General features: G+C 42.6%; 1 protein-coding gene across 1 annotated transcript; it reads left to right on the top strand.

Moving 5' to 3' along the window:
• Window positions 1-3714: 3714 nt before the first annotated feature.
• On the top strand, window positions 3715-14280 carry F3 (coagulation factor III, tissue factor). Its single transcript, XM_066268715.1, has 6 exons — window positions 3715-4030; window positions 5126-5237; window positions 9031-9221; window positions 11124-11302; window positions 11843-12002; window positions 13332-14280. The coding sequence occupies exons 1-6, from the start codon at window positions 3931-3933 to the stop codon at window positions 13466-13468; spliced, it is 879 nt and encodes a 292-aa protein (XP_066124812.1). The 5' UTR covers window positions 3715-3930; the 3' UTR covers window positions 13469-14280.
• The last annotated feature ends 203 nt before the right edge of the window (window positions 14281-14483 follow it).

The following is a 14483-nucleotide window of genomic DNA, read 5'->3' as shown; positions in this document are numbered from 1 at the left end:
TTAGTTAATAGAAGGATTTTGAATGACTAGGATAATAGATTTCATTGTATGGGCTTTCAACTATTTAATCTTGGCCTAACATATACACTATGGAATACTACTCAGCCATAAGAAATGATGACATCGAATCATTTACAGCAAAATGGTGGGATCTTGATAACATTATACGAAGTGAAATAAGTAAATCAGAAAAAACCAGGAACTGCATTATTCCATATGTAGATGGGACATAAAAGTGAGACCAAGAGACATTGATAAGAGTGTGGTGGTTACGGGGGGGGGGGGGGGGGGGGAGGAGGGGAGAGGGAGAGGGAAGGGGGGAGGGGGAGGGGCACAAAGAGAACTAGATAGAAGGTGACAGAGGACAATCTGACTTTGGGTGATGGGTATGCAACATAATTGAACGACAAGATAAACTGGACATGTTATCTTTGAATATATGTATCCTGATTTACTGATGTCACCCCATTAAAAAATAAATAAATAATAATAAAAAAAATAATCTTGGCCTAAATATTAGCTGTTGGACTAGTCTATAATTATTTTTACAAAATGCATAATCATGACTGCCAAATTTTCCATGACTAACTATACCCTGCCAGATGTGTTTTAGGTTTTGCTGAGTCACTTTTTTCCCCCAGAACTCTGTGTTCCCACTCTTAATTCCCTCTGGTCTTCTTTCATATTTTTTCTTTTACCTGAATTTTGGGTAAAATTTGGGGTTTCACAGCTCTTTTTACCATTTCATATGCATATAATATATAGTTTTCTATGAATTACTCCCGATTTCACCTGCTGTCATAAGTTTAGCCAACCCTGGGAAATACATGTTTTGTGCAATTCATTCTGAGAAGTCATTAAAACTTGCTATGCAAGGAAAGCTCTCAACAGCCTCATCATGTGGCTGAAAATTCTCTGACTCACTCTAGAATCCAGTCTTTTAGAAAAATGCTAACTAGTTCTCAAGCTTCCACATTTGTTTCCTGCTCTTCAGCTACTCTCTTCTCCTGATTAGATTTTCTGGCTGTGCCAAGGATCAGTAATCACTCATCAGACAGTTGGAGCTTGCTGTCAAGTGATGCCTTGAACCCACAATAGATTTATATTTTTTTACCAATCTGAACATTTTGGGACACTCATTGCCCAGCTCTGAGACAGAAAAATTTCAATGACAAATTTCATCTCTTGAATACCAATGAAAATGTTTGGCTGCATGCATGGTTCCAAAAGTATTTATTGATTCAAAATGTATTAAAAGCCTACTATGTGCTGGTAATCACACAAAGGGTTGAGAGATGTAAAGAATAAACCCCTCCTTATTCCCTCACGGAGTTCTAGGGGGAAGACAAACAACAAACACAGTCAAAATCAAGTGAAGCACACAATAAAACCAAGTCTGTGAAATTGGTGGGAAGAACTATAAAAGCACAATGGGAAGAGCTGCAACATCACCCCAATCACCTACTTCTCATCAACCACATTTCATAACATTATGCAAAAGCAACGCAAGCTCTTCTATATGTCTCCATGCAAGCATGTTTCAAGGAATAACCATCAGGATATTTCTGCTGGAGAACAGTGAGTTCTCCAAACTCCAAGTTTTTTCCACATCAATTGCAGAACATTGTTCAGTGCCTACAGGTGAGTGAATTAATTTAATACGCCTGGGCTTAGAGCCCAATCTTACTTCCATGCATTGGGAGTAGAAGAAAGCACAGCCATGGAAAGAAATCTCCTGGAGTCAAAAGATCACCTCTGACTTGTGAGGGTCGGCAAGCCAGTTCACTCAGGCAGGTGGCCGCAGGACTCTCACGTGGGAAAGGATGTCTGTGAGAGGTCCCCTCCAGCCCTCTGACATTCTAATATCTAATCATAAAGGGATTGGTGAGGCCAGCCTGATTACCACTATAGTCTAGGAATTGTTCATACTTCTCAGAGTCTCTAAGATGTATCATATAGAAGGGAACATTGATAACTGCTAAGGTTGAGTTTACTGAAGGGGGTTTAAAAAATTGGGTCAGGTTTGTGAAAATTTTTAACAAATCAATCTGTTCCTGTGCAAAAGATAACAAATGTGAAATGTTGGAAATATACTTTTAACAGCGCTGAGCATCTGGCCACAGTCTGATCAATCAGGAAAATTCTTTGCTATGAGATGTTATTTATCATGGTCAGTTTTCTTCCTCTTCTTAAAAATAGTAATAATTTTTAGCATTATTAAAATCTTGAAGAATGTTATTCTATATTTACTCCAAAATCTATGCAAACACCCAAGAAATTCCTCTCTTCTCTGCCTAATCATTTTAGTCAGTGTGCAAAATAAATATTCATGTATTTTATCAACCTTTAAGGCACCTTTTGTATCACACTTTAATGTTAAGCACATTTTTCTCATCCAAGTGCTGATCTTGACACTGCTTAAAGCCCTTCATGATTTCAGGACACTTGTGGCTCTAAATGGAATCTGTAGACAGAACAACAATTTTCTAGTCTTCCAACATGGCTGAAGTGTAATGTTTTCTCTTAGTTACCTTCAACTCCAGAGTACAAAAATATCACATTCCTGTGGGGCCAAAGATCTGTTGAGAAAAATGACTCAGGCCACAGCCTGCAAAACTGAGGACTGCACGGCTCAGTTGTGCAAATACAAACGTTGTGGGTTATAGAGCTGTAAGTGAGCTCAAAGGGGAAGCCAACAAGTGCAGCTTAGCTTCCAGGAGGAAGGACCACAAGGCTAAACCTGGATGTGCTATTTCAATTCAGGCAAAGGGAAAAAATTAAAACTTTTGAAAAGTTTAATTTCTTTCAAAAATGAGGGTAATGCCTTGGCTCAGTAGGCTTGATGTGGATGTATGTATGCACAGTATGCACTAAAATGCAAGACTGATTTCCTAGGAAAATAAAAGTGGGAGAGGAGAGAAAGAAAAGACTCCACTCTCCCCCTAAAAACTCTCCAGTCTGTCTTGGAGGCAATTCCAGAGTAATAACAAATGAGGAGAAGCACTCTGATAAACCCGTGTACAAGCCAGTCAGTAGAGTAAAAGTGGACATTTTCATGCCTGACCATTTTACAGCAGAGCCCAGAAGAGGAAGCCAGAAACATTGGTTATATATTTTAATTTCATTTTTTGTTTCCTTGCACTTGAGTGAAACTCAGTTCCACCAACATCATCTTCGATGTGAGAACAACCTTTTCTGGAACCACAGGGCTGCAGATGTCGCCCTGGAATTCTCCCAGGCAGAGGAAAGGCTTGGGAATGCTCTTCCACTGTTAATACCCTGGGTAGTTGAGAGGCTTACTGACCTCTGGATCTGTCAGCAGACACCTGCATCTCCACCACCTTTACAGACCCACGCTAAGGGTTCTGTGGGGTAGGAAGGTCAGGTGTCATTGACTGCGAGAGAGAAGACCAAACGCAGCTGGTCTTAGACCCACTTAGACCTGCTGCCCACTCTGGCTGGGCAGGAGTCGCCGGCCGGGTGGCCTGGAACGAGGGGCCTGGGGGTCAGGGGAACCCGAGGGGCGTGAGACCTAGTTCCCCTCGGCACCTGGGTCCTCCAGCGACCCAGGGGGAACTTGGAGCTCGGCGGAGCATTTCAATCACGGGTGAATCACTCCTTACAGGGTCTTGGAGTTTCCTACCGGGAGGAGGCGGGACAGGGGTGTGGATTCGCCGGGGCCGCCCACCGCGGCTGCGAGTGACCGGGTGGGGGCGGGGAGTCGGGAGGAGCGGCTGGGCTGGCGCCGGGACCGCCGAGGCGCGGGTGGCCGCGCGGCCCTTTAAAGCGCGCGGGGCACTGGCTTCCGCCGACTCGGGCTCCCCGCGCTTCTTCCCACTTTCTACTGCCGCCGAAGGGCACCTTCAGCCCAACTTCCCCAGCCTCCGGGGTGCAAGGGGATCCTCCCGACCTTACCACTAGCTCACGGACATGGCGACTCCCACGGGACCCCGGGTGACCTGCCCCGAGGTTGCTGTCTCTAGGACACTGCTTCTCGGTTGGGTCCTCGTCCAGGTGGCCGCAGTCACAGGTGAGTGGCATCGCCTTCCTTAAGTCCTGGGGCGCTCTGCCCAAAGGATGGGGGACAGTCCTGACCCGCACCGGGCTCGCCCTGCTGCCCGGAGGTGCCCCAGCGCCCGCCGAGTTCGGCCACGCTCACCCTTCTGCGTTTGAACGAACCTGGGCCTGGGGCTCCAAGGCGGGAGTTGGAGAGTAGGTGGTTCGCGCCGGGGCCCCGCCTTCGTCTGCTAGAGATGCTTGCTGGGGGATGCGTTGTTGCATAAGTGAATTCGTGGATCGTCCAAGTGACCTTGAAGGTGGTTCTTAGGTCTGCACCTGCACGGGTCAGCGTGCAGTGGTTTGGATATTATCCTTAATTGTGCTCTTCATTTAATAAAGAGTGATCCCTCAATCTTGTCTTAATTATCTTTGTTTTAGATTGAGTTAGAGGCAATCCTGTTGCAAACCGTCGCTTGGATTGAAACAGTCATTATTACATCGTGCATGGCCCCAGTACGAGGCAGGACAGAGACTGACCTGCCTGGTATTGGCAAAGTAGACCTTAATAATAAAGCGTCTTAAGCGATGTACCTCCCCCCGGTTATGACAGGCGTCACATCTGCCCGGGTGTCTGTGGAAGTTTCAGTATAGAGGCATTTTAGATAAAAATGGAAAAGCTCAAGATTTGGCCTTTTCATTATATGCGGCCCTGACTCCTCTCACACATGTGGGATTGCCCTTTTCCATAAATTAAGGAAGGCGCTTCCTAGTCAGCCTTCGGGGCCACAGCTGAACCTTGGAGTCCTGTGCTCCCCAGCTGGGCCATTGACACCCTAGAGCACTGATGGCTCCTGGGCTGTGCTTCCAGGTCAAGTCTTCAGATGAATTTCAAACAAAGATTTCAAGATTTTTACCTGTTTCCTTACATTACAAACAAGCTCTTACCATGAGAAAATTCTGGGTTAGGGAAAAATTTGAAACTCTTTTCTCTTGAAGCTTTCGTGGTTGGGAAAAAAGTAATGTGAAGTTATAGTGATGTTTGGGCAGGAAGGTGTTTTATACCTTCAATGTGAAATCATGTGCTGAGAAGTTTGTGTAATAAGAGCTGTTTCTCTACTGTTTAAAGGCACTGCAGGTGTCGTGGTACCGTATAATTTAACTTGGAAATCAATTAATTTCAAGACTATTTTGGAGTGGGAACCCAAACCCATCAATCATGTCTACACTGTTCAGATAAGGTAAGCTAAGTACAAAAAAAGAAAAAAAGAAAAGGAATGTTTTTTGATGTTTCCACTTTCCTGTGCTGAATACAAATGTCTTTAAAGCTGATTGATGGATGAGTTTATTTAATAGATGACATGGTAATTTGCTGACCAGAGCTATACTCTATCAAGCCTGCAACATGTCCAGAACTTAAACTAATAAAACATTTCATTGTTTTGGAAATGATGGGAAAATTCTCAAGTGGAGTATGAGCTGTGGAGAAGTGAACCTTCTTAAGCAGGCCATGTGGCTTTGATCAATGTGATTCTGGATGGATAACTGATCTCACCTAAGTGCATGCACCTTTTTCTGTGCTGTCTAGACTGTGAGCCTGCTCTAACGTGTTGGGGAAGAGGTGGAGAGGAGTTCGGATGTATACATTGCCCCGAAGCAATGTTTTTGATGCATTCACCTTTGGACTCATGATTCCAAATTCAGGTGCATACGTGATATCGAAGGATGTCAGTTTCGTGACTCACCCAGCGGGAAAGAAATACTCCTCTGTCTGCACTCAGCTGTCATGGCTACTCTGCTTATTTAACCTTGTCTCTGACTGACAGCTCTCCCCAAGAACCTGTAATTCAGTATATTCAGTCTAAATGTTGACATATCTTCCATAATGGTTTTCACCATATTTTTGCAAGTTTCTGGTTCCTGAAAGTATTTGAAGACTTGGTAGCGATCTTATTAATTAGAGGAGAGCAGCTGTGGAAATTATTTTAACACTAATTGTATAAAAGCATGGAAGTATCACTAGCTAAAATTAAAGATGTCATGCTTTTTGTTTTCTTCTGTTTAGTGTGTTTCAAGCCTTTTATAGCATTAGGAAAGCAAATACTAAGTATAGAGGGGGTCTTTTGGGTGAATCTTCTTGTTTTTCAAAATGAACTTCATGACAACTGTTGTGAAAGCAACAGAGAATAGAATTTGTGTGTGCACACATGAATGTATGTATAGATAGAGGGAGGGAGGGAGAGAAAGGAGTTTCATGACCTGAGGTCATAATTATGATTATGGTCAAATTTGTCAATTCAGATTCCACTAGTCAAGAATACGGAGCTGAAGTTCACCTTGGTAGGAACTTTCCTTCTGGAGAGTGAAAGTAACATTTTAGGAAGGATGCTTACCTCGTAAATATATTCAGTCTTATGTTTGGTGAACATATGGGAGCATATTTATGATCTAGCTGATTTTTAAACATAAGCAAGCTCTTTGGACTTCCCAAGGCTGCTCTTTAAGTGAATGTGGCCCCTAATGAGCAAACATCCTGGTGCAGAGCTGCCGCTTGGGGGCGCCCATGAACACCGGGTTCTTGTGGAGCTGGGGATCTCCCCATGCTCTTGCCCGAGATAGAGGACTTGTGAGCAGTCCGTCGGCACTGCTGGAGACCTCACTGTGCTCGTCCTACCCTTGGGGTAAACAGAATCCTGGGTGAAATGGACCACAATCATATTATAGAAGAGGAAACTGTTGCCCTGGGAAGGTGAAGGATTTATTCATGACAGTATTGATGGTGAGTGCCCAGCGGGGTCTAGAACCAAGGTCTTCCCAGTGGGCCTGTCGGGGTCCACGTGAGAGGAAGAAGAAGGGTCGGTGCCAAAACACCGAGTTTCTCCTTATTTCTCAGGTTTTTCTGAGGCTCCAGCTCCTCAGCGGGCTGCCTTCCCTCCTAGTTTCTCTAGAGGAAGTGTCTTAACCTGCTGCTCCTCTGCTCCCACTGCCCACCTGTCCCCCGCCACCGGGCACCGCTGCTGTGCCTGCAGCCCCTCCGTGGACATCCAACTATATTTTTCTCTGAAACAGTTTCAGAGGTGGTGGCAAAGGTTGTTGGCCCAAGCACTGAATCATCACCTGTAATATTGATTCCAAGGGAATGTTTCAATTCTAAACTAAACTTTCAAAGCTCCTAGAAAACAACCTGCTCCTAAATTGGTGAGTCTTGATTCTGTTGGAATTTTTTTAGTAATTAAGACAAGTCTTTTATTTTTTCCCAATCAGGAGATTTTTGCAATAAATACCTAGAGGGTCCTCAAAAGCTTTTGAAGTGTTAATGCTGGTAATAGCATTCAGAGGAACTTACTAAAGAATTGCCATTTTCATTACCTGTTCACACAACTTCACTGATTTTGCTAGTTTGGGTGATATAGGTGCTTGTGTTAAGTTTTGCCAGAGAGTACTATGATGTCTGCGTGTGAGCTGGGAGGAAGCAAACACACATCTCTCGGACAGAAGGCAGCCGGAGAGCAGAGCAGTGTTTGCTCTGTCGTCTGAACAGCATGTTTGCCATAGTGATGCAGAAGAATCATGGTTTCCTTCACTTTTGCAAAATGCATTTTGGTCACTCTGGAATTAAGATAGCCTCTCTTCTTTTATCACAGAAAATTAGAAAAATCTAAGAAGTCAAAATATTTCTGTATCAAGGGTAGTTTGTAAATTTTAGGACAAAGAATGTGTTCATCCATCCATACCCTCTTAACCCAGTTATTTAGTTCAGAATTTTGAAAAATGCATATTTATGGATTTAGATAATTGAATTCAGCTTGTTTTTTCTCTAATTCAGCCTATAAGTGCAAACCTTCTAATACTCAGCAAGGCCTGGCCATGTATCAGCCCTACAGTCTTGCTGCTTAACAGCAAACACCAGGGCATGGACCCTGGGTACCAGCAGCCCAAGTTCAACATGAAGTGCTTAATGAGGATATTAGTGCTGGGGGACAGGGAAGAGCGAGATCAGTTGTGAGCAAGGAGAGCTGAAGATTCCTGGGGGAAGTGGGATTGGAACACGGCCTTAAAGGGTGGGAAGGGCTGTGACGCTCGAGGACGCTGAAGAGAAGGGAAACGCAGCGTAGTTGCCATGCTGTTGTGTCAAGTCTCAGTGACATTTATCTATAAATTGAGTTCTTTAAAACATTATATTTATAGAAGTTCTATAAATCATGTCCTCTTCAAATGAGGTCCTACAAAAGAGAGATCTGCTAGCATCTTAGCCTTCCAGACTTTGTTAGAAAAACACTACTTGTAATGTTATCCTGTAATCTTGAATGGAATGCATTCACATCTTGTAAGAGTGAGGGAGGTCTGGAGTAGAACAAGACGAACAGACCCAGTTCTCACCTCATTAGTTACTTGACCTTGTACAAGTACTAGCCTCTCTGAGATTCAGTGTCCTTGTGTGTAAAAAAGATCTAATACCTTCTTGGAAGGATTATATCAAATGAAGTAATATGTGTAAGGGGCCTAGTACAGCACTTGGCGTATAATGAACTCAATAAATTTTAAGTAACCACTCCAGTAATTGTTATGATAAAATGTAATATACAGAATATATTATATAGACTCTATTATTTCTACATTGACTATATTCTACAGGGAAAATAGAATGTGATATAATAAATAGAATGTAGTATAATATAATAAGTAATAAATAATCGGGTCTTAATTTTAAAAATTGTCTACATTTTAAGAAAGATATTTAACAAAATGGTCAAGAGCATGGACCCAAACTTAAGCTGTCGTCTGGCTGAAAATTCAGTTGTGTGACTTTGAGCGGGGCACCTAATCTCATTTTGCCTCAGTTACCTTATCTGTGAAAACAGAGATGATTACAGAGCCACCCCAGGTTACTGTTAAGACTCAAGTGCATCTGAAGTGCTTAGCATAGCAAGTGCCTGCTCATCAGTGGTTGTGGGTGATATTATTGTAACAGCCAGAAAACCATCTATCTTGTTGGATGCAAATCATAATGTTTCTCTTCCTTCCTTCCTTTAGCCATAGATTAGGAAACTGGAAAACCAAATGCTACCACACAGCAGACACAGAATGTGACGTCACTGATGAGATTGCAAAAGACGTGAAGCAGACGTATGCAGCGCGGGTCTTTTCCAAGCCAGCAAATGCCACCAGTTACGCCGGGGAGCCCGTGTATACAAACTCCCCAGAGTTCACACCTTACTTAGAGAGTAAGTCGTTTGGTTTCATTCTTGTTGTCATAAGCTCCTGATCTTTTTGTGAGCTCATGACACTTAGGAGACATTAGATAAAATGTATTTCTCCATAAACACATCTTCTTTCTCAGAAACTGGAAAGCACCCCAGCCCTCTTCACTCATTTCGATGCGGTAGATGGGTCACAGAGCGTGAACTTTGAATTTGATATGTGTATAAAGTAACTTCCCCCACCAGTCTATCCAGACGGTACCAGTAACAGGCTGGATGGGGCCTGTGGGGACTAGGAAATCCACCAAGGCTGGGGGTTCAGCATTTCTCCATATATATTTCAGAGATTACATGTACATAGATGTGTGTACAGACATACATATATCCTAAAAATTCTGTCCATCATCAGACCAGGAGTCCCAGTTTAAGGTTTTTCACAGTCACAAGTCCCCAGGGAAAGTCTAGTTTCCCTCTGATGCCATAATAAGGCTTGCTGACCTTTGTTAATCAGTTGGCCGTGGTCTGAGTCCTGCATTGTGCCGGCACTTAGCCAGCTCCCAGCTGCCTCCTTCATGCTGGTTTTTGAAAGTGCAGAACACTTTCCTCCCCAGCCTTTGCCCCAGTGAGCTGACCTTAGCATCTCCTAAGGGAGTGCATGGGATTCCTGCCAAGTGGGAGATTACATTTTTTTGTCATGACTATGGTTCTGAACTAGGTATTTCAAATAAACATGTAGCACATTGGGAAGAATGAAATCATTTAAGGTCTTTTAAGGTCTTTAAATCTTCAAAGGTCTTTTAAGAAAACCTGGAACAAAAGGTTAAAATGAAAGTGTCAGGCTATTAGTGCTTTTATATCTATCCCTCTGACCACTCAGAGAGAGGATAGCCTCTCAAGGCAGGGATGGTGAAGAAGGGCAAAGGACCAGTCTTTCCCCTCACGTATAGACTTTGAGGCTGGAAATAGAAGGTAGCCTTCGCCCAGGGGAATCTGGCTGCCTTTCCTGAGCCCTTGTTTGCCAGAACCTGTCCTCAAACTCTTTTAGTGCTTTTTACTTGTGTGTCTGTCATGCTGGAGTTTAGACACCACCTCCACGGCACCTCCAGTAATTCTGCCAGATCACTAATTGTCCGCCCCCTTCCATTGATGGCATCCTTGTGATCTTCCATCACAGTTCTTGAGGTTTCTGTAAGCCACTCCACATCCTTTTTTGGTGCAAGATAGAATATACTTTACATATTTATTTTGCATGTGCTCACACATACTTGCATATAATTTGTGTGTTCAATCATTGAGATTGGTTTTACTGTCTGTCATTCAACCAAAGCACATGAGATAATTGAGCCATCCACAGCCCCAGGGGTTAAAACAGGTTCCTTGAGTGACCAAGGACATTCCCTGGGCTTTCCCACAGTCCCTACCTTATTTTATTGTACCTAAAATCTGGAATCTTATGCAACCATATTATTTAATACAGTAGCGGCCACTAACCACATGTGGATATTGAGCACTAGAAATATGGCTAATGCTGTAAATGTAAAATATACACTTTATTTTGAAAAATATCTCCCAATGTTTTTTTTTATATTGAAAACATGTTAAAATGACAATATTTTATAGCTACATTGAGTTAAATAAAATGTATTATTGAAATTAATTTCCCCTGTTGCTTTTCACATTTTCTAATGTGACTACAAGGAAGTGTAAACTGACACCTGTAGCTCTGGTTACATTTCACTGGCAGCACGGCTGCTGGAGGGCCTGGGGTTCGGGTCTGGTGCCACTCAGCTCACTATGGCCAGGGAGCTGATTCTATGCCAGTGTTTTATGAGGGCTGACCAGGCTGTTATTAGCCATGATAACTAAATGAGATCCCATTGGTAGAGAAGTCTTTGGTTCCAACAAAGTTTATTTTCTATGTTATAGCAAAGCTTGGACAGCCCACAATTCAGAGTTTTGAACAAGTTGGGACAAAATTGAATGTGACTGTACAAGATACACGAACCTCGGTCAAAAGGAACGGCACATTCCTGAGCCTCCGGGATGTTTTTGGCAAGGACTTAAATTACACTCTTTATTATTGGAAAGCTTCAAGTACGGGCAAGGTGAGGATTCTGCCATTTGTTTTTATGACTTGCTTAAAATCGGAGGTCCTTGATTTTACAACTCACTTCTGCCCTGGTTCAGAAGTAGCCGCACGGAGCGGTAGAAAGGACGGGGCGGGGGGGGGGGGGGGGGGGGGGGCTGCTGTCCTGGTTCTACCTGTGACTTTGAGCAACCTTGTGACTTTGGGCAGGGCCCCCTGGGATACCCAGGCTCCTCAGCCAAGAGGAGGTTTCTGTCAGGTCTCACATTTCTTTCTTCACTGAGGACCACAGAGGCAAAATTTGTTTTCCACTCAAAATTGATATGTTATCCTTTTTTCTCTTTACTTCAAATACCCACTAAAGAGTCTAAATTGGATATTACTAGTCTTGAAAAAAGCATCTCCAACAATTACCATGGGGAACTGCTTAGATGAGTGACCTCTAACCCTGTGTATGTCAGATGTGACCTCACAGGCCTTTACTTCCACAGTGACTTAGCAGAGGAGAAAGATCTCCCCTAACACCCAGATGAATTAGGAACCCTTTATCTTTCAACAGAAAGCAGTCAAGACAAACATGAATGAGTTTTTAATCAATGTGGAAAAAGGAGAAAACTACTGTTTCAATGTTCAAGCAGTGATTCCATCACGAAGAACTAACCAGAAGAGTCTAGAAAGTTCCATTGAGTGCACTAGCCATGAGAAAGGCATAATGAAAGGTGAGTGTTCTGGCCAGCAGGCACGGATGCACAGACGCCCTCCAAGAGGACTAGCTGCACCAGGATGTACTTTTTGTTCAGAGAAAAACTATCTTGGTTGTTCATGGTTTTGTGTTTTTTTTTGGGGGGGGGATACTCATAATTTTAGGCATTTAGAAATGTTTCTGTGTTGTTCCCTTATAGTAGCAAGTGTTTTCTTGAGCACCCACCATGTCCTAAGCTCTCTGCTGAGCACGGGGCACCCAGTCCATGTTTGGAGGTTAACGTGAATCCCAGATTTCTCTGGGCATGTCTTCATAGTTAAAGTCTAATCTTGCGGGCTTGGGGGAGCATCTGGAGCAGCTCTGAGCAGCCACGGTGGGCTGTTGTCACAGAGGACAGAGTCTCACCCATGAGAGGCAGGACTGAGTTTGTCACACACACACACAAGTCCGTGCACTCATGCATGCACACACACAGGGCCCACGCGTGGTGAGGAGAGGCTCCTAACCGGAATTGCTGTGGGGTGGGTGTTCAGACACGTACATGAGGCTACAAGCCTGTGAGTCCCCTCTGGCTTTGTAGGGAAAGTGCTCTGAGTACTTTTAGGGATTAAGAATCAGAGGATAGTCATGATGACCTAGCTCTTTGCTAAGAAGAGATTAGAACATGTAACAACACTTTAAAATAAATTCTCTTCAATTTATTGCCGTTGACAGAAAGAAAGGACTCTCCTTTTCTCTTGTCTTGCAAGATGGCCTCTGGGCCATCGTCCCCACATCCCTGAGGTCTGTCTTCCTAACGCCAACTTGCGTGCACTGCCTCTGTCTTTGTGTACACCCCGATGACGGCTTCCCAGGTCTCTTCTCTAGCTGCTGAAAGGTGTCCTTTGGCAATCAATGCGACCTCCACCAAGAAGCTTTCTTGTTACCCCAGTCAGCTAGCATCTCTCTTCACCTGAATTCTGGTAGCACTCTGTGTGTCTCTGCACAGATAGTCTATCTTCTACTGTAATCATGGCCATGAGCATTAAATCTTGGTGTTATTTTAACTGTTTGTTTCTAATGCTGTTCTTACTTCAAGCTGTGTGTACCTTTACTAGACTATGAACACTACCCAGTTTACTAAATGGCCCATTTACTAGCTTTAACCATTGTCAAGTGCTCTAAAACATCTAGGGGTTGACAAATTCTTAACCAAAAGGTGTTGTGGTGAAGACAATGGAGAAAGACATTTTGAATTACACAAAGGCAGAATGGTGCGATTTGGGGATAAGCCCTCAATTCTACCCACTGATATATGAGATTCAAGCTCTTTGTCCACATTCACTTAGTACCCTTTATTTTTCAGAAATGTTCTTCATCATCGGAGCAGCGCTGTTTGTGATCATCATCTTCATCATTGCCCTGTCTCTGTTTCTGTACAAGTGCAGGAAGGCCAGAGCAAGGCAGAGTAGGAAGGAGAACTCTCCCCTCAGCATTGCATAAAGCATGTGACATTGGAGCTGATTTCTGCAGAGTTTATATTGCACTGACATTAACAATTTTTAAGAGAACAGACTATATGGAAACAAAAATGAGTATTTTGGAGCATGAAGTCGCTTGGGCCGAAAGAAAATTCTTTATCTGACTGTTCTCATGATTAGCATTGTAGTTTTGACAACAGCACTAGTCACTTTGGAATGTAATGAATGGTACGACCAATTCCAAAACATTTTAATTTCTTTTTAAACACAATGATAGTTTTTGCACATATCATGTCTTAGACTGTATGTTCTACTTTCAAGACAAAACCAGGTCATCTAAGCAAAAACAAAATAACAAGTGCCTTAAAAAATCTTGGATGGTCTTTTGGAGAACTTTGAAGAACTGACTTCAAACCATGTGGGAAAGTAAAATGGAAACTGGGTGGACTTTTCTAACTATGTCTATCCTTTTTTAATATGGTGTTTAGGTTCCTTTTTTTTAAGAGTTCTTCTAATTGGCAAACTTTTATATGAATGTGTTAAATGCAGACGTCTACTTTGGCATGTTACTAACATGCATTACAGTTTAGCACTTTAACTAACTTAAATGTTGTTTATTAAATACTTGACAACTGACTATTTTTTATAAGACTACTATAGAAACAAACTACATAGAGTTTATGATTTAAAGGTACTTCAAGCTTATATGGTCAATATTGTATATATATACTTTTTAGAAGGTTTTATATGTGGGGATTTTCTATTTATAGAGGTAATATTCTGTTTGTATATATTGAGATAATTTATTTAATATACTTTTATATAAATAAAGGTGACTGGAAATTATAACTGTTGCATGTATTGTATCTTCCATTTATTGTTTATGATTTGGCCTTTGTATTAGTTGGCTCAGCTGCAATGGCAAAAGGACCCTAAAATTCTCAATGGCTATGACATTATTTCTATATTATTTTTATTTCTCACTTACATTAGTTTAGTGTCTGTGAGTTGACTGCAGCTCTTCTTAATGTCTTCTC

The sequence above is a fragment of the Saccopteryx bilineata genome, chromosome 3 (assembly GCF_036850765.1).
Source record: "Saccopteryx bilineata isolate mSacBil1 chromosome 3, mSacBil1_pri_phased_curated, whole genome shotgun sequence".
Classification (NCBI taxonomy): Eukaryota; Metazoa; Chordata; class Mammalia; order Chiroptera; family Emballonuridae; genus Saccopteryx; species Saccopteryx bilineata.
This window is presented reverse-complemented; position numbering and strand designations above follow the sequence as displayed.